The sequence below is a fragment of the Gymnoscopelus microlampas genome, assembly GCF_963454915.1.
Source record: "Gymnoscopelus microlampas genome assembly, chromosome: 5".
NCBI classification, from domain to species: Eukaryota; Metazoa; Chordata; class Actinopteri; order Myctophiformes; family Myctophidae; genus Gymnoscopelus; species Gymnoscopelus microlampas.
In genome coordinates this window covers 54,121,099-54,139,297 of record NC_139942.1, presented here as the reverse complement: position 1 = coordinate 54,139,297, position 18,199 = coordinate 54,121,099, and the positions used below count along the sequence as shown (strand labels likewise).

The following is an 18,199-nucleotide window of genomic DNA, read 5'->3' as shown; positions in this document are numbered from 1 at the left end:
CAGACTTACTTAATATGAACAAGTGCAACTGCTATGACAACGTCAGTATCTGAGCTGCGAATCATGATGTGTCAGATGCTATACTCTGCAGCTCTGCCTCAGATACTGACATTGTTGACATAGCAGTTTCACTTGTTCAAAGACTTGGCTTGAATAGCTGTGGATTGCATTTGGACGGAGGGAAGGATCTCAGATGGATCCCCGTTCATGAAATTGCATCAGCTATTGAATCAAAGTCATCAGGTCTTTGCTTCTTTCATGCATTCAGGGGATGCCACACAGTTTTGTCCTTCCATGGAAAGGGAAAAAGGTCAGCATGGCAGACAGCTTCTCCAAATTAGGTTCAACACCTGTTGCAATAAATGATAAACATATGCAAGTCATTGAGAAGTTCATAGTACTCATGTACGATAGAACTTCATAGAAGTAGTTCCTACAAGGAAGTGAATGCAAGTGAAGTGCATACCAAGCAGGACATATATGGGGCCAGTCACTTTTGTGCAGTCCTGTTTGCCAAATTATGCCAGAAGCTGACACGATGTGGATGTAAAAAAGCATGTTCTGGACACTGCAAATGCTTTAAGTTTGGACTTATCTGCACACCCGTCTGTGGTTGCAGTTGCTAGTACACTGGCCTGTCACTTGCCCAGCCACCATTGTAGATGAGAATGTGTTTATAATGACTTGATAACAAAACAAAAAGTAAGCACTAAGCTTTACCAAGCTAATACATCACTTTCAAATGTTCCATAAATGGATTCTGTGTAGGGTAATTAATACAAATACATGTACTACAAGCTCATGTGGATAAACCATAAGCAGATGCACATTTCTGCAATTTATCAATTTTAATAAAACATGCCGCCATATTGGAACCTAATGTTATTTTTTTTATCGTACTTGGTAGAAATACCTCCAGAACATATTCGCATATATTAAAATAAGCCCCAGCAAAGTGATATAGTCCAAAACATTGACCCAGTTGCAGCCATTTTGAAAACTTGTGGTGGCCATCTTGAAATCTTAGGAATTCTGCATGGCCAGAGGTTGATTATCAATTAGGGTCATATGAAGGTCATCTGTGCCAAATTTCGCGCTTGTATCACCAAGTGCACTATCGTATCAATTTCCCGCCTTACTATGTGTATACATTAAATGTATGCATAAATATACAATTATTTGAAAACTTTAGTTACTTGTAACTTTGTAGATTTGGATTATTATTACAAAACATACATTAACCACTTCAGCCCTATATACATTTAGGCCATTGGAAAATAGCTGATCTACAAGCTCACAATGTGTCGCATTTATGAAAGATTTTTATACATTTGAAAACTTGAAATGGGACATTCAGCACAATGACTACTTTTACTTTTGGTACTTTAAGTACATGTTGAATTCCGGACTTTTACTCGTAACAGAATATTTTTATATTGCAGTATTGATACTTTTACTTAAGTAAAACATTTGAATACGTTTTCCATCACTGGCCTCATGGTTATGTCTACACACTTCAATTATAGTAGGTTTCAACAACAACGTTAACAAGTTACAAACAAATATATATTCTGAATATAAATAAATATATAGGTAGGAGTTCATCATACCTGAAGCTGCTATGCAGAAGAGGAGTCCCACTATACCTAAAAAGCAGACATTCTCAACGGCAAGCTGCTCTGTATGGAAGACAAGACTGTATGTAGATGTTATGTGCTAGCACATATTCACACCTCAGTCTATAGTCTTTGTTTGCTTATGTCATGTGTTACTAATGCTTATTTGTCCTGTGTGTAGTGTCTACCCTGCCTTGCTGGCTCTGCTGCCCTGGTCTGGCTAGACACCTGTCACTCACCTGGGAGTGCTCTGGTTGCCCCTCCCCTTTTCCCAGCTGTGCTTCATTTGTGTGATTAGGGCGTAGGCTATAAGACCTTATTCACACGGCGGCCATGTTTCTATGTAGTCAATGAAAGTAGCCACCCCGGGTGGCGGCACTTTCAATGTTAAATTCCAATATGGCCGCCACTGTGAATATGGTCTATTATCTCCCCAGCAGAGCACAACAGTAGATGTGTTCCCTTGCTTATTTGTGTGTTTCCTTATTTCAGTTCCAATGGGCTGGCTGTAAGTATTATTTGGTATGATTTTTTCGTTACTGGTTAGTTTAGTTTTAGTATATGTTTTGGTAGTTTATGGGAGTCTGGTGAGGCGACGGGCACATAGTGCCTGGCTCACCAGACTCCCCACTTTTTAGCTTGGCCAGCCCATCACTTTGTTTGTTAGGACATTTATTTAGGTCTTTGTAATTCCTTGTCTCTACCCTCCTGGCACATTTAACATTCTGGTTGCTATGACGAATGAACAGCATTGAACTTGTTTATCTGAATGTAAAATAAATGTTATTACAATTGAGACCTGATTTTTGTCCTGTTATTATGTTATGGTCACTGGTGTTCGAGCCAAGTGTAGTGGCCGTAACATAATTGGGGGCTCGTCCTTGCCAGTAACTCCCTATTACTGTAGGTGAGTTAATTGGGGGCTCGTCACAAAATGAATTTGGTTCACAAACATAATTTAGGGATCCCATAATGCAACTTGGGGGCTTGTGCAAACCCTTATGTTTGTGTAGTAAGTAGGCATTTGGTTAAAATTGTAGACTATAATTGTAAAACTAGTAGAGTCCTAGTGGCAGGAGTCTCTAGTTTGAGAGGGATTGCCAGGTACTGTTTTTAGCCGCATGCTGAAAGCTGGCGGCTCTACAGACACACTGAGTACTAGTCCGACACCCAAGCGACACCTGAGTGACACCTAAGTGTCATTGGCTGTCCTGGCTGTCCTTCACTCCTTTAAGCCAATGGCGACACGAATGGGGAGACGGCCCGCCCCCCGCAGTAATCCTGCTCCGCTGCCTCCCCTCATTCACAGACAGTGCAACTTTTACTGCACCCTCAGGCAGGAGGGTTAGCCTAAATGCTAGCGTGCTTCATTAGACCTAGTTTGGCTATTAAGTTATTATTTGGCCATGTTCACACTGACTTCAATCTTAGCTATTGTTGGGAAGACCCGTGTGGTGTCACAAAATGTTGCCACCACTTATATAAAAAACATTAGAGCGTTTAGCGTCGCAGATTCTGACGGTTTGAAGGTTTGGCGAGAGAAACAAGCAATCCAAAAAACAAGTAATCAGGTCTATGAAAAGATTGGGGCAAAAAAAGCCTGCAGCATGCGGCTTTATTATGGCTTTGGTCATTTCTTGTTTTGGTTCAGTAACCCTGCGAGTGTGTGCAGTTACCTGTGGAGTGGCATCCCATTTGTTGTTTTTGCCAAGTGCCTACTTGAAGGTTAAGGTTGACTGTTTTGGTGTGGGGGGTTAACCTAGTTGGCAGGTTCTTAAAGTTGCAGTAACCTTGATTTGGGTTGTGGGTTGGCTGTTTTGTTAAGGCTGGGTACTGTGGTTTGAATCATGGAGTTTAAACTTGAGGAGTTTGTGAGGGAACCTACCCTAGAAGCTTTCAGTCACTGTACCAAAGAGTATTTGAGGTCAATCGTAGATCACTATAAAATCACGGTAAATGTACTAGAGAAAAAGCCCATACTCAAACAGATGGTGTGGGTGGGCTTGAGTGATAAGGGGGTGCTTCCTGGTCCTTCCCGTCCAGAATCATCTAACTATGTGGTCGAACTGTCCGTGGAGAATTTTGTTCGGCTGAAGGAGATAGAGCTGGGAATGAAGCGTATCGAGTTGGAAGGGCTAAAAGTGAATGCTAATCTTGAGATGGTACGGATTAGGGAGGAGACAAAGAAGACCATTCGCCTGCGTGAAATGGAGCTTGGTCAGGCACCTCCTCAACCTAGTGATGGTGATGTGAGCGAAAATGTTCAATCTGATGTACACTTGTCTGTTCCAACTGTTTTTGCCTCCTGTGTTGTCACCCGTTCTTTGGCTGAAAAGCTGGCAAGCCATAATGGTGAAATTGACTTGAGTGACAGTTTTATGGTAGAGCGGGATGAGGGTGGGACTGATGGTGCTGTTGTGGGTGGGACCGACGTGGTGTCAGTGGAGTCGCTGCAGGTCAGTGCCCCATGTGAGACAGAGGTGTCCCTGTCCGTTGAGTCAGGAGACGTGGCCCTGTCTGGAGAGAAGCTCGTTGCAGAGCAGAGGAACAATGTGGAGGTGACAGAGCTGTTTGACAGTGCTGTTACTGAGGAGATGGAGTCTATGTCAAAGGGGGACTTTCTGAGTGAAACCCTGCTTGTGCGTAAATGTTCTCCACTCGATGCATCGGGTCAGGATGACTGGAGCATGGATAGGCAAATTGTAATACCACGTCGGTATAGGCATGACGTTCTGAATCTGGCTCACGCCGTTTGGTGCCCCCCCCCAGGTTGGTGCCCCCCCCCAGGTTGGTGCCCTGTGCTTCAGCACCTCAAGTCCGTTGGATAAGCCACCACTGCTGGGGGGGGGGGGGGGGGTCATTTTTTTAATTTATTTGGGCTTTAGCTTTAATTTATTGAATTTTGTATTTAAAAAAAAAATCTGTTTTTTTGTTTTTCATATTGTTATACTCCCCTATCTAACCCTTTATGGTGACTCGACATGGTATCTCCCACTTCTGTCATACAAGTTTCCTCATCAAATGTAGGCTAAATATGAGAGCTGCTCATATCCTACTACCACTGAAAGAACGACAGCTCATGCCTTTTACAATGTTGACATGGTGGGGAAAGATCATGTTGCTAACTGGAAATGATCATAAATAGACTGAGGACTGCATCGATTCATGACAACAGACTGAACCATCTAACTTGTCCATTGAATCACCCGTTGCATCTATTGGATGTTTCCGACCTTATAAAGGACTTCGCCTTAAAAGAAGTGTGTGTGTGTGTGCGTGTGTGTGTGTGTGTGTGTGTGTGTGTGTGTGTGTGTGTGTGTGTGTGTGTGTGTGTGTGTGTGTGTGTGTGTGTGTGTGTGTGTGTGTGTGTGTGTGTGTGTGTGTGTGTGTGTGTGTGTGTGTGTGTGTGTGTGTGTGTGGTGCAGAGGGCTTACAATGATGATTAGCACTTTCCCCGTGACCACGGCTCTAATAATAATAGGCTGATTGCAAAGCACTGTTATAGACATTTTGATAACGTCTAATAAACAATGTTGTTGTCTGTCAATGCATGCGCTCATTGCGCACATAACGCATGCGTCTGCTGACTGCCGGTGTTTGAGACACGCACGCACAGTCACACTTTGTGTGGAGTAAAGTTTGCGGGGTGGGGGGCGGCTCTGTGTGTGTGCGTGCGTTATTGTGTTTGTCAGATGTGTCGCATTTTGGTTTGTCTGACACGCTACTCTTTCTTTGCATTCTGTGCTTAGTTAGTCTCTAGAAGTAAAAGTACTGAAACATGGCTCTCTAAAATAACCCAAAATAGAGCCTCCCTCAGAATCACACACCATTTACGGGCTGCTTCCATCTTAAAAGGGTGTAAGTGTGTTTGTCCCATTGTTTATTTAGAACCAAATATACTTTTGGTCCAAGGAGATGTTTAAACGTTTTCAGGTCAAATATAGCCTATACAGTATACACATTGTTTTACAACTAAACCAGGAAAAATGATAATAATAATGGATAACATCCATTGTGACAGAATCCCATTTAGACATGTATTTAAAAGGAGGAATACAAACATTTATTACAGGTATTTTGCGATACAGGGTAAAGGTAAGACAGTGTAATAATTTTCACAAATTCAAATTCTATGCAAAGGAAATATTATTTGCACATCCACTTTGTTCAGATGCAGGTGGGTTGGACAATTTAGAAAGGAAATGAAAATACAATAACATTTCCCATCTATAAAGTCCACACAGTCAGGTAACATGGAATCGGGGCTGAATGACACTGGGGGCCCTGCTGGGTGTAGGACTGCTGGGGTCACTGCGTCTGAAACAAACATCAAAGTTTTTATTTAACATTTTAAACCCTTTATACTTCTTTGACTGGGGTCCCCCAGGGGTCTGAACTTGACTTCCTCCTGTCTTTAAGTCTTTAAGAGCTAAAAAGAGCTGATCTACAAGCTCACAACGCATCGGATTGTGACGTGTCGTGAGCTTGTACATGTTAGATGTAGGTTACTATTTTTTACTAGGGTTTGTGCGACCTCTGTTTTGAGGGCAGTATAATGTTAATGTTTATCAGCGGTCTAAAAGTGAAGAAAGGTCTGATTGAAGTACACGCCGGCCTGTAGGAAAGTGTTCTGAAGTTGAAGAATCTAGCTCGTCTAGCTCGTGGTGGTATCCATTTATGACCAATGCTGGCAAGTATGCTCTGAAACGTTTTTTCCAGCCATCAGCGTATAGCCAACGACATGAAAGGCAAAGGAATCTCTGGGTTTGTTCAGATTCATCGGTGATAACCAGAGACCTCAACTACCTCTATAGCTGGCCTTACAACCCAGATAATCACGTCCCACATATTCGTTCCCACTGATTCTCCTTCTCCCTCTGTGGCCAAGGGGCATATCGGTTTAATTCCTGCTTGGATACCATCACAGCAGGTCTTGGGTCAGGTCTAAACAACCAGTTGAGTATTTGGTCTTTTATATGGTCCTTCGACCGTATATTAGGCTACGCTACTTATACTTTTAAAGCGAACATTTTTTAACAATGATCGCGTGAATACAAACGAGACATACAGTATACTCTATCAGTCTTACCTTTGATGATTGGTTCTTCCTCCTATTGCACACTATTCATACACGTCCATCTTATTTATATCCCTGATGTACTGAAAACAATTCTCTTGTATGGTCACAGGCAGCTTGAGACGGGTATAAATTCATTTCTAAAAATGAAGTCGAATACAATTGGAGCTTATTGTCAAATAAAACAGGGCCTTATAAATGAAGGAAGGAAGGAAACACGCCTCATAAACAGTGGTGGAAGAAGTACTAAGTACTATGTAGAAACACTGTGTTTACAAGTAGAAGTTGGGTAATCAAAATTGACTTGAGTAAAAGTACAAACGTAATGGGCAATGGCATCAAAATATACTTAAAGTAAACAGCCAAAGTTTAGATAGGGCTGAAGTGGTTAATGTATGTTTTGTAATAATAATCAATATCTACAAAGTAACTAGTAACTAAAGTTTTCAAATAATTGTGGTGGAGTAAAAAGTACAATGTTTGCCTCTGAGATGTAGTGGAGTAGAAAAGTATTGAAAATAGGAGTCATCCCTACCTAATAAATGCATCATAGATTACTGACATAATAATAATAATAAAATAAATGATACAAAATAATACATTTTATTTTACATTTGAAACAAACCTCAAAATGCTACAGCATGAAATAAAAATATTTGCATAAAACAACACATCTAAAATAAAAAGAGCCTAAAAAAACATTTAAAAACTTGGGGGCAAAAAACCTAGAGGGTAAAACAGGAAAATCTAACCTGAATGCTTTATTAAAAAGGGAAGTCTTTAGTCCTCTTTTGAAAACATCAATAGACTGAGGAGCTCTTAGCTGGTCCAGGAGTGAGTTCCACAGTGGAGGGGCAGCTGAACAGAAGGCCTGGTCGAAGCCCATGGGGCGGAGCTTGGTGATGGGGGGTGGGAGGAGCTTGGTGATGGGGGCTAGGAGGCGGTTATCCAGAGAGGAGGTTTGAGGCTTGAGCAGTTCCTTGAGGTATAGGAGTTTTTTTTTGTTGCTTTTGACGCATTCCTGAGCCAATAATTTGATGACCGGGTGTATTTACGGTAGGAGACTCAAAGAGACTCCTTTGAGTCTCCTACCGGATACATTAGCATCTTTCCGTCGGTCATCAAATCATTGGCTTAGGAATGTGACAAAACTAAAAAATCTCCATGAATTCAATGCTTCATGGGGTGTGTAATTGATAGAATATAAGATTTTGTTTTTGGGTGAACTACTCCTTTAACAGAGATCTTGTATTCTGTCCGGGAGGAGATGGGAAGCCAGAGCAGTGAATGGAGTATGGGTGTGATGATGTGCCCGTATTTACACACTCTCATCACGATCCTAACATCACATGAATGCCGTCACAGGCTGAACCACATGAAGTCTGAGATCCACACTGGAGCCACAGCGTTCCTATGTGGATCCTGATAGCCACATGATTAGATTTGTATTACATTATCACACAAGCCTAGTGGGTCACCTCTGTGTCTGTGGGCAGATGTTTGACAAGAGAACATGGATCATATTTTTGATAATGGGGGGCTGTGGATGCAGACGATGAGGCAGGTCGTGTGCCAGCGTCATCTCCCAGGCGTCCACCAGAACAACACTCAGGCCCTTGAACATGGCCCTGAGCACCCTGTTCTGCTGCCACGAGTACCAGTCACTGTTGGTCAGGGTCTCGTAGAGGTCCAGAGCTTTGAGGTTCGGCGTGCGGAAGACCACGAGGGTCCCGGGAGCCCTGTCCAGGAGGCGCACCACGGACCCGCGGATACCCCGCAGCCGGCGGATGTAGACCTCGACGGGGAACGTGCTGAAGTGGGACCAGACGCTGAGGACCACCACGGTGTCGGGACCCCCGGCCAGGCCGTCCAGCTCGTTGGCCACGTAGCGCAGCTCGCTGGTGCGAACGGTGGGGAAGCGTATCGGGGGTGCGTGGCAGCGGTACTTCACCACGATGTTATGGCCGGTGTCCACCGCCATGAGCGGTCCGACTTGCTTTGGGCTGTGCAGGTCCATCTCCTTGAGGTCTGGAACAGAGAGATCTACACATTTTCACACAGTTGGGGGGAGAGCTGGAGGCTCTTATCCAGAGAGACATACTAATACAGAGCAAAATCAGAGTAGGCGTCATGAATCCTACAACAAGTGTGTGTGAGTGAGTGCTGCTAAAACAAGCATGTGTGTAGGCTAGCAGGTAGACATCAGCATCTGTCTACTCAAACACATGGCTTATGATCTACTGTAAGTAACATAATGTGAATATCTAAACAGATGAGGTGCTGACGAAATTAAATTAGGAGTGCTAGGGTGGTGATTGGTCCCCAGCCCACCAGGGGTCCTTGACTGGATGGTCCCCAGACAAATAAGGAGTAGTTTAATGTCACTTAAGCTCACTTGAAATCATTACACTACAAAATATGTATGAAATTAGTCATTTTTAAATATGTTCAAATATAACCACTATGAATCTGATTTTCAATTAGGACAGAATTGTTTAAAATAAAAAAAAATAGAGTCTAGAGTCTATGACTTATTGCATAATTGACATGAAACCATGTGCTAGTGGATTTTCAGACTGTGGGCAGTAGATGGAGTAATACTGTGCAGCAGTCCTAACTAGTTGCTGGTCAAGAAAAGTAAATTGAAGTCATTTCTCCATCTCTACAGTATATGCTTGTGTTTTCTGTGGAGCAGGTTAGAACCATTCTTTTGACAGAAAGATAGTTTTGATGGAGCTATGGAGCTGAAGGAGCTAAATTCAAGATGTCCGGGGTATGGACCAGGGGGTGCCAAAAACGGATCTGTAACACCCTGAGATAAATGAACACCCTCAATGTAGAATGGGGGGTCACGGAGTTAAAACATTGAATCAAAAGGGCGTCCATGGCCTATAATGCTTATCAAACTGGGGGTCCTTGAAATTAAAATCGTGTAGAATGACTGGCCTACAGTACAGTACATGTTACCTGGTAAAGCTGCAGTGAGGTACTCGAACCACTGTCTAGCGGTGGAGTCTCCATACATGTGTACGGCCTTGTTCCTCAGGCACTGTGTGATGGCAGAGGCATTGCTGAACTGATGCACTGTGGTGCCACCGAGGGCTCGCCACACCCCCTGGTAGTAATATCCAGAGGGGGGTCCAGGGGGGGGTCCAGGGGGCGTCACACTGCAGTTCTTCAACTCTGGGTGGTTTATGTGAACAACAAGTAAAACATTCATTTAGAAAACATCACACGGTGGAAGTCAGGATCCACATGGGAACAGCGTGGCTGTTGTTGTATTTTAAAACACTTTTAATTTTAAACGTCTACTCTGGCTTTTGTGCACCCCACACAGTTTTTAAGTAGTTTGATTCAATATTTAGACATTTGATATTCAGCATGCATGCTACCCTTCTACATAAGTCCGTTGAACTTCAATTGTAACCGTGTTAGACTCACGTAAAACACACGTCCCTGGTTCTGGTGGCTGATATTGTCCTTCTAATGTGTCGTTTTTTGTTTTTGCAAATGAGAAAAATAAAGAGACTAATTAATTGATAAAACAGCCCCTCACGCATTAGAAGGACAATATCAGCCACTAGAACCAGGTACGTGTTTTCAGCTTTGACATGGTTAAAATGGAGTGTAAAGTTCAATGGAATTATAAAGGATGGGGGCGTGTCTGATCAAATAAATATCAATTATCTAAATATTGAACTTAAAAACTATCCAGAGTGCAGGATATTAAAATGACCCAGGACGTTTTTTTGTGAAATACCCCTTTAATAGCTAGTTTCATCATTCACCTTTTTCCTTAGGCAACACTCTGACACTGTCAGACACTGAAGCTTTAACTGGGACTTTCATGTTGATCAGACTGTGGAGAAATAGACACAAGATTTATTTAGTATTGAGCAAAACAAAAAGAAGAAAAAAAATGACCAAGAAAACAAGAGATCAGTTTCCCCCCTTGCTTACTTTTGAAAGAGTGTCTGTTCATCAGATCTGATGTTTTGGTTGAAGCCTCCCTTGATGTGGGTGATGCGTTTGTCACAGTTCAGCTGTTTAGGCTTGTAGCAGTACCAGGGCTCCCCCGTGTGGAGGTCTGTATGATTGCAAAGTGGCTGCTGCTGGCTTGCTGGCAGACAAACATTACAAACTGTGGTTTCAGAGACAGAGCCTGAGCGGTACTCGCTCTGGAAGAATATTCTGTCTGGCTGCTCCCTGGTCAGTCTGCGCAGCACGGTGACGGCTTCGCTGGGATGAACCAGTGTCACCTCCACCTGCGCACGGCCCTCCCAGAGCAAGGGCAACACGGCAGAGTAGGAGCCGTTCAGGTGGTCCACCACCTGCCCCACCACGCCCGCTCCGAGGGTCGGCTCGTGCAGCCGAGCGAGCAAGACGTCTCCCCCGTAGCGTTTGGGCCGTCCCTGGAAGTCGTGCATTTGGATGAGAGCCTGCAGATGCCCCCCTACGTGCCGCTCTCTACCTCCCTCTGCTGGGAGGATAGTGAAGTGGCTGTGTGCGGGGTCACTGGTCTGATTGAAGTACACGCCTGTAGGAAAGTGTGGATGTTCAGGCCAGTCTATGGAGTCTAGGAGGGAGTGTTCCTCCAGAGCATCCTCAGGAGACAGCTTCTGTCCCTGGCAGCTCCAGAGGCTGAGGTTGTGGTGTTGAGGAGGAGAACCTTCAAGGAGGATGGTGCTCTTGACTTTAAGTGTGATCTGTTGGGTAATCTGAGGGTTTGAGGAGAGGAGATTAACAAATATTATCAAGAGTGACTATAGAAATATCAGTATAAATTCTGAAGTTAAAGGGGGAAAGGAAGGAATGCATTGAGTTATACAGGCTTTTTTTGATTGTTGGTGTTTAGAAATGAAATGCCATGAAATAATTTCACTCAACATCAAGTTCTCACCTGAAGAATGTTGTTGTCACGCAGCAGAAAGATCAGAGCAGACAGAGCCAGTAGGAGGAATATGACTGCAAACTTTTTACAACGATGCATCTTCACCTCAAATTCATAGTCCCTGTTATATCGTAACCAAAAAGGTGGAAAATGAGAATTAAGGAAAAAGTTGAACAGCAAAAGAAATTGTCAGCCAGCTCTGTGCTGTTTTGGAGAAGTGAAAACTCCTGACTAGACACATGACTTCAACACGCGTGATAAATAAGGATCCATCCATCGAACCTCAGAATGGTGAATTAGAACAGGGTGTGTTCTTCACAGCTTTCATGACATCTGACAATTCAGCACTAATTTCTTTAGCAACGTTACGAGTGACTCCCTAGTAGTCCCTGTGTAGCACGCAGTTTATTTAACCTGTGACCTGTGTAGCATGCAGTTTATTTAACCTGTGACCTGTGTAGCATGCAGTTTAACTTGTAACCTGTGTAGCATGCAGTTTAACTTGTAACCTGTGTAGCATGCAGTTTAACCTGTAACCTGTGTAGCATGCAGTTTAACCTGTAACCTGTGTAGCATGCAGTTTAACTTGTAACCTGTGTAGCATGCAGTTTAACATGTAACCTGTGTAGCATGCAGTTTAACATGTAACCTGTGTAGCATGCAGTTTAACATGTAACCTGTGTAGCATGCAGTTTAACATGTAACCTGTGTAGCATGCAGTTTAACATGTAACCTGTGTAGCATGCAGTTTAACCTGTAACCTGTGTAGCATGCACTCATGGTTATGTCTACCCACTTCAATTATAGTAGGTTTCAACAACAACGTTAACAAGTTACAACCAAATATATATAATGAATATAAATAAACATATAGATAGGAGTTCATCATACCTGAAGCTGCTATGCAGATGAGGAGTCCCACTATACCTAAAAAGCAGACATTCTCAACGGCATGCTGCTCTGTATGGAAGACTGTATGTAGAAAGGAAGTACTATGCCTTTCTATTCTCATTGTTTCTCAAGTGCATGAATTTATAGCCACATGCTCTGTCACGTTTAAACCGCAACTTCCGGTGAATTAGTTTTTGCAAAAGATACTTGTCATGCTCCTATCTATGCTGTTGAAGAATACGCTGTACCACTTTATATAATGCATTATAATCACTATATATATATATATATATATATATATATATATATATATATATATATATATATATATATACACACACATATACATATACACACATATACACATACACACACACACACACACACACACACACACACACACACACACACACACACACACACACACACACACACACACACACACACACACACACACACAGCGCGGCCTGCTTCCTGATCTGAAGGCATGCCCACTTGTAGGCCAGTGCGTACGCGATATGACGAACCCCCCCTGCCAGATTCAAACGCAGAGCAGAATATGTTCTTGAGAAATTAGGCCTGGACAGACAGCTGGCTGCTGCCACCCTGGTAGAGCATCCACGGTAAATACTCCCCTATGGCCCTTACAACAATCCTTAAACCAATAGGTCCTACTTATGGTTGTAAGGGATTTTGATAGACCTTAATGGCATCATTTTTTGGGACTGAAAAAGATAAATCACAGGTGTAAATATGTAATAAAACAAAAAAGTGCGTATTTAGTGTAATTAACAACCTTGTTTGAGGCTCCTACGTGACAAAAAAAACATCACACAATGTTGTGTGGAAGCAGGCGACTTCCTGTAGCCTACCTTACACAAATAAAAGCCTGAAACTAGAGTGGAAAGACACGACCGGTGTTTTTAATGCCTCCAAGTACAGATAAAGGGTCAGATTTACTGATTTCTTGGCTTATTTTGAAAAGCTAAACCGGATCCTTAAGCAGCAGCCAGGGAATTTAGTAAATTCACACACTTTTTTGTGATATGGCGAAATTATCGTAAATTTGGGCATTTTTGGAATTATTGATCGTACATCGTACAGAGGGTAAAATTATAGTACAAATACGATAATTATCGTACATCTGGCAACACTGTTTACAACTAAACCAGGAAAAATGATAATAATAATGGATAAAATCCATTGTGACAGAATCCCATTTAGACATGTATTTGAATTATTGCAGGTATTTTGCGATACAGGGTAAAGATAAGACAGAATAATAATTGTCAAATTCGAATTCTATGCAAAGGAAATATTATTTGCACATCCACTTTGTTCAGATGCAGGTGGGTTGGACAATTTAGAAAGGAAAAAGGAAAAACCCTTTATACTTCTTTGACTGGGGTCCCCCAGGGCTCTGAACTTGGCCTCCTCCTGTCTTTAAGTCTTTAAGAGCTAAAATGAGCTGATCTACAAGCTCACAACGCATCAGATTGCGACGTGTCGTGAGCTTGTACATGTACTGTAGATGTAGGTTACTATTTAGCAAGATATGTTAGAAGAGCAGCATCTGGTTTCTGCTGACCAGTTGTCAAGAGATGCTTCACAGTCACCAGAATTTCACAAAAGATAAAAAACAAGAGCAGGCCTTTATGTATATTTTAATTATTACATGGTTTATTTCAACAAATAAGTGAATAACTGATGTATTATTGTCATGTACAGTAGCAGTAGAGTTTGTACATTTATGAACTTTTAGTGAAATGAATGACTTAGTGAACTTAACAGATTTTATATTTAATGCCATTACAATGGTACAATAGTCAGATTTATGTTAGTTGTATAAAGATGTGAACAATGATTGTGTGAATACAAACAAGACATATACTGTATCAGTCTTATACCTTTGATGATTTGTTCTTCCCTATTGCACACTATTCATACACGTCCAGCTTATTTATATCCCTGATGTACTGAAAACAATTCTCTTGTATGGTCACAGGCAGCTTGAGAGGGTTATAATTTCAGCCACACATACATAACTAGTGCCTTTATGTCTGAGAGGAAAGGCTCACTCAACAAGTACAGGCCTGTAAGTGTGGCAATAATGCTCACCTGGGACCATAGTCTGAATCCACCCTAAATGTCTCTATAGAGACCAGTTGTCCTGGAGTTTGTTCCATTTGTCTGGAGCATAGAAGATGAAATGTCTTTCCTTGTTCACTGTTCATTGGTGGAGTGATGAGTCAAATGTGTGTGTGAGCGTGTTTGATATCCTGTAGTTTTTGGTTCTAAAAAGGAAGTTGAATAGAATGGGAGCTTATTGATTGACTGATTGAATACTTTATTTAGAAGTTTGCAGAAAAAAGGCACATGAAAGTACAGTTCAAATACAAGGTCAACTAAATAGGATTACAAAAAAAAGAAAAGACAGCCAATGGGAGCTTATTTCCACACAGGGCATTATAAATGAATAAAACACAATGTTGCCTCTCTACGAATGGCGAGAGAAGGAAACAGGCCCCATAAACAGTGGTGGAAAAAGTACTCAATATTGTTTTACTTAAGTAAAAGTATCAATACTGCAATGTAGAAACACTCTGTTACAAGTAAAAGTCAGGTAATCCAAATTTACTCTAGTAAAAGTACAAAAGTATTGGCAGTAAAAATACCTCAAAATTCTACTTAAGTACAGTACTTGAGTAAATGTACTTAGTTACTTTACACCACTGCTGATGTGATATGTTTGTTTGGTCAAATGGACAGTGCGCCGTTCACTGATTATTTGGATTTGATGTGCAGTCATTTTAAATGTGTAGGCCTACTGTCTGTGACTGATGTGACTGGATGTGTGACAAAGTGGCTTTTGTGTAGCCTCTGCTCTTGGAGTCATTCCTACCTAATAGATACATCATAGATGACTGACAAGCCTTTTATGTAAAAAGAATTATATAAAAAAATATATTAAAATATATACATAATATAAAAATAATATATATATATATATATATACTATATAAAAATAATTATTAAGTAAAAATAATAATAATAGATGTTATTTATATTGCACTTTACATTTGAAACAAACCTCAAAGTGCTACAGCACGGAATAAAAACATTTGCATTTAAAACAACACATCTAAAAAACATTAAAAAACATGAGGGCAAAAGACCTAAGCCCCTATTTTTGGCACTGCTATACTAACCACTAACCGTGAATTTCTGCCCATCACCAGTATAATACAGACAAAGGAGCTGGCACTGTCCCTAAACTGTATTTTGCGGCCGATATACCCACTATTCATTATGCCAACTGCATTATTTGCGCATGGAGGTGTGCCTGTGGGCGTGTTGTTGCTTTATCCCCAAAATTGCTATTTTGGCCACACACGTTTGGGAAAGCACATAGCGGAATCTAAAACCACCCGCAATGCCAACTTGGTTTGGTACGACGTGCCTGAAATGGACAGACGGCCAGGGCACACAGCGGCACAACATTAGAGTTCTCCCTCTCTCCTAATTCTCAACAAATCTCTGTGATTATAATTTTCCTGTAATCAGCAGAAGTGAGAGTGTCAATTCCTCGTGTTAATTGTGGTTGTATAAGATGATCTATTGGTCTATTCAAATAAGACAATTTGTGCGTCACGCAATGCTCTCCAAATTACACACTTCAGTTTTATTCATCGATTACGCAGGAAATAATGAACTGATTACAAAAATATGAAATTCTCTCTAATCCGTAACATGTAGGTGATACTTATGTCTATCAAATGTGATTTTATTGAAAGGCAATCAAAGGCTTGAGCCTATGAAGTAAACTTTGGGTGTATGGTGTCCAATGTTAAAGCCCTCAGTGAGGCTCCTGCTACAGGAGCCTCACAATTGCCAGAATTTACGAGAGTAATAAGCAACCAGGTATATGAAAACAAGTCCAAAAGAAGCGACTATAATTGGCCACATGAGCACTTCAATATGCTCACAGGCAGCTTGTTCCACCTCCTCACATGTTTCTCTTTGGCTAAATGACATTGCCAACTCAAACCTAACCTTTTCAGGTTCAGGATGCAGCCTACAGTAGCCTAATATTAAAACTGCCATTGCATATTGTAACCACCAGGTGGAAACATATACTGTACCACTATATTACATTCCTCCCCTCAGTCACTAGTGCATCAAAATGCTTTACTGTAAACATCTACAGCAAATATTCCCAAAATAAAGCTTCAATTAATATTCATGTATTGCCCTTTACAATTAGATTCTGTGTTTGTCATCATCCATCTTTTCCACGACTGGTCAATCCAGCCAGTGGTGGAAAAGGTACTCACATTTTTACTTTGCTGTAAAAGTATCAAAACTGCAATATAGAAATACTCTGTTAAAAGTTTGTAATTAAAAATGTACTTGAGTAAAAGTACAAAAGTATTGGCAATTTTTTACTTAAAGTACCAAAAGTAAAAGTTATGCAAACTAATTATGCAGAATGTCCCATTTCATGTTTTCAAATGTATAAAGAATACGTGGAAAATAGCAGATCTACAAGCTCACAATGTGTCGCATCGCAACGCATTGTGAGCTTGTAGATCGGCTATTTTCAAATGGCCGAAATGTATAGGGCTGAATGTATGTTTTGTAATAATAATCAAAATCTACAAAGAAACTAGTTACTAAAGAGTTCAAATAAAAGTAGTGGAGTAAAAGTACAATATTTGCCTCTGAGATGTAGTGGAGTAGAAGTAAAAGTACTGGAAATACTCAAGTAAAGTACAAATACCTCAGAATTGTACTTAAGTACAGTACTTGAGTAAATGTACTTAGTTTACTTTACACCACTGTCTCTTTTCAGTGGTTGGCATACAGGGTGTCAGAGGTCATGGTCGTGGTGTCTCTGGTCTGGGTGGTGGCCGTAGGTACAGAGGGATTCTGAACTAAAGAGTAGATGGTTGGTGAAGAAACTTCAAGTCCAGTGTCCGAGTCCTGACTATTAACAGGTCCTGGATTCCCCATTGCTGGAAGCTAGAGGGCAAAAACACATCCTTTGACTTTCTTTCATAAAGTTTACCGTTACTCCCCCCACCCCCACCTTTTTTATATACAGTGTATTAAACGGATAGTTCACCCCCCAAAAAAATCATTCCTAAGAATGATTTCCTAAGACAATAATTTGATGACTAGTGGACCGGTAGGCAGCGGTTCCGGTAGGAGATACAAAGGAGACTCTTTGTGTCTCTTACTGTGTCTCTTATATCCATGAATTCAAGTGTCCAGGGGGTGACTAACCGATGTCATTTTGGGGGTGAACTACCCCTTTAATCTGTCTACTGTAACTAACTTTTCTTCAACTTAAATCTTTAACAAAGACAGTATTATAAATGCTTAGAAACGATTTTTTTCCCAGTGCAACTGGCAAAGCTCAGGCAGTGATGATAAAAAGTGATTTAAAAGAGTCTTACCTGAAGAGAACCATTGTATTTGGCATGTATATTTTTGCATTCCCTGAAAAAAAAGAAAAAAGAAAATTGGTGCCAGTCAATTATGAATATGATACCCACTTTCTTTAATGTATTCGCCCTCTTATAATAAGCCTTAATTTAGTGTTTTCAAACTACTCTTTTGTCGCCAGGAAATATGGATAAAAGAAACATCCGGCACTCACTCATCATGGAATGCGTGTACTTAAGTACAGTACTTGAGTACATGTACTTACAGTAGTCACTT

General features: G+C 41.2%; 3 protein-coding genes across 3 annotated transcripts in view; all 3 read right to left on the bottom strand.

The window, feature by feature from the left end:
• Positions 1–7,937: 7,937 nt before the first annotated feature.
• Positions 7,938–18,199, bottom strand: part of LOC311046361 (NXPE family member 3-like) — a 35,605-nt gene continuing 25,343 nt past the window's right edge. Inside the window, exon 6 of the mRNA XM_084058618.1 lies at positions 7,938–8,721. Within this exon, the coding sequence (XP_083914744.1) occupies positions 8,168–8,721 (554 nt within the window). The 3' untranslated portion in view covers positions 7,938–8,167. The remainder of the gene's footprint in view (positions 8,722–18,199) is intronic.
• Positions 8,747–11,683, bottom strand: LOC311045988 (NXPE family member 3-like; the record flags this gene model as incomplete). Its single annotated transcript, XM_084058058.1, has 5 exons — positions 8,747–8,775; positions 9,661–9,876; positions 10,482–10,552; positions 10,654–11,411; positions 11,594–11,683. 5 exons carry the CDS (start codon positions 11,681–11,683, stop codon positions 8,747–8,749), a joined length of 1,164 nt encoding a protein of 387 aa, XP_083914184.1.
• Positions 17,458–18,199, bottom strand: part of LOC311046365 (uncharacterized protein) — a 6,935-nt gene continuing 6,193 nt past the window's right edge. The window contains exon 5 of the mRNA XM_084058622.1: positions 17,458–17,497. Coding sequence (XP_083914748.1) covers positions 17,466–17,497 — 32 coding nt within the window. The 3' untranslated portion in view covers positions 17,458–17,465. The remainder of the gene's footprint in view (positions 17,498–18,199) is intronic.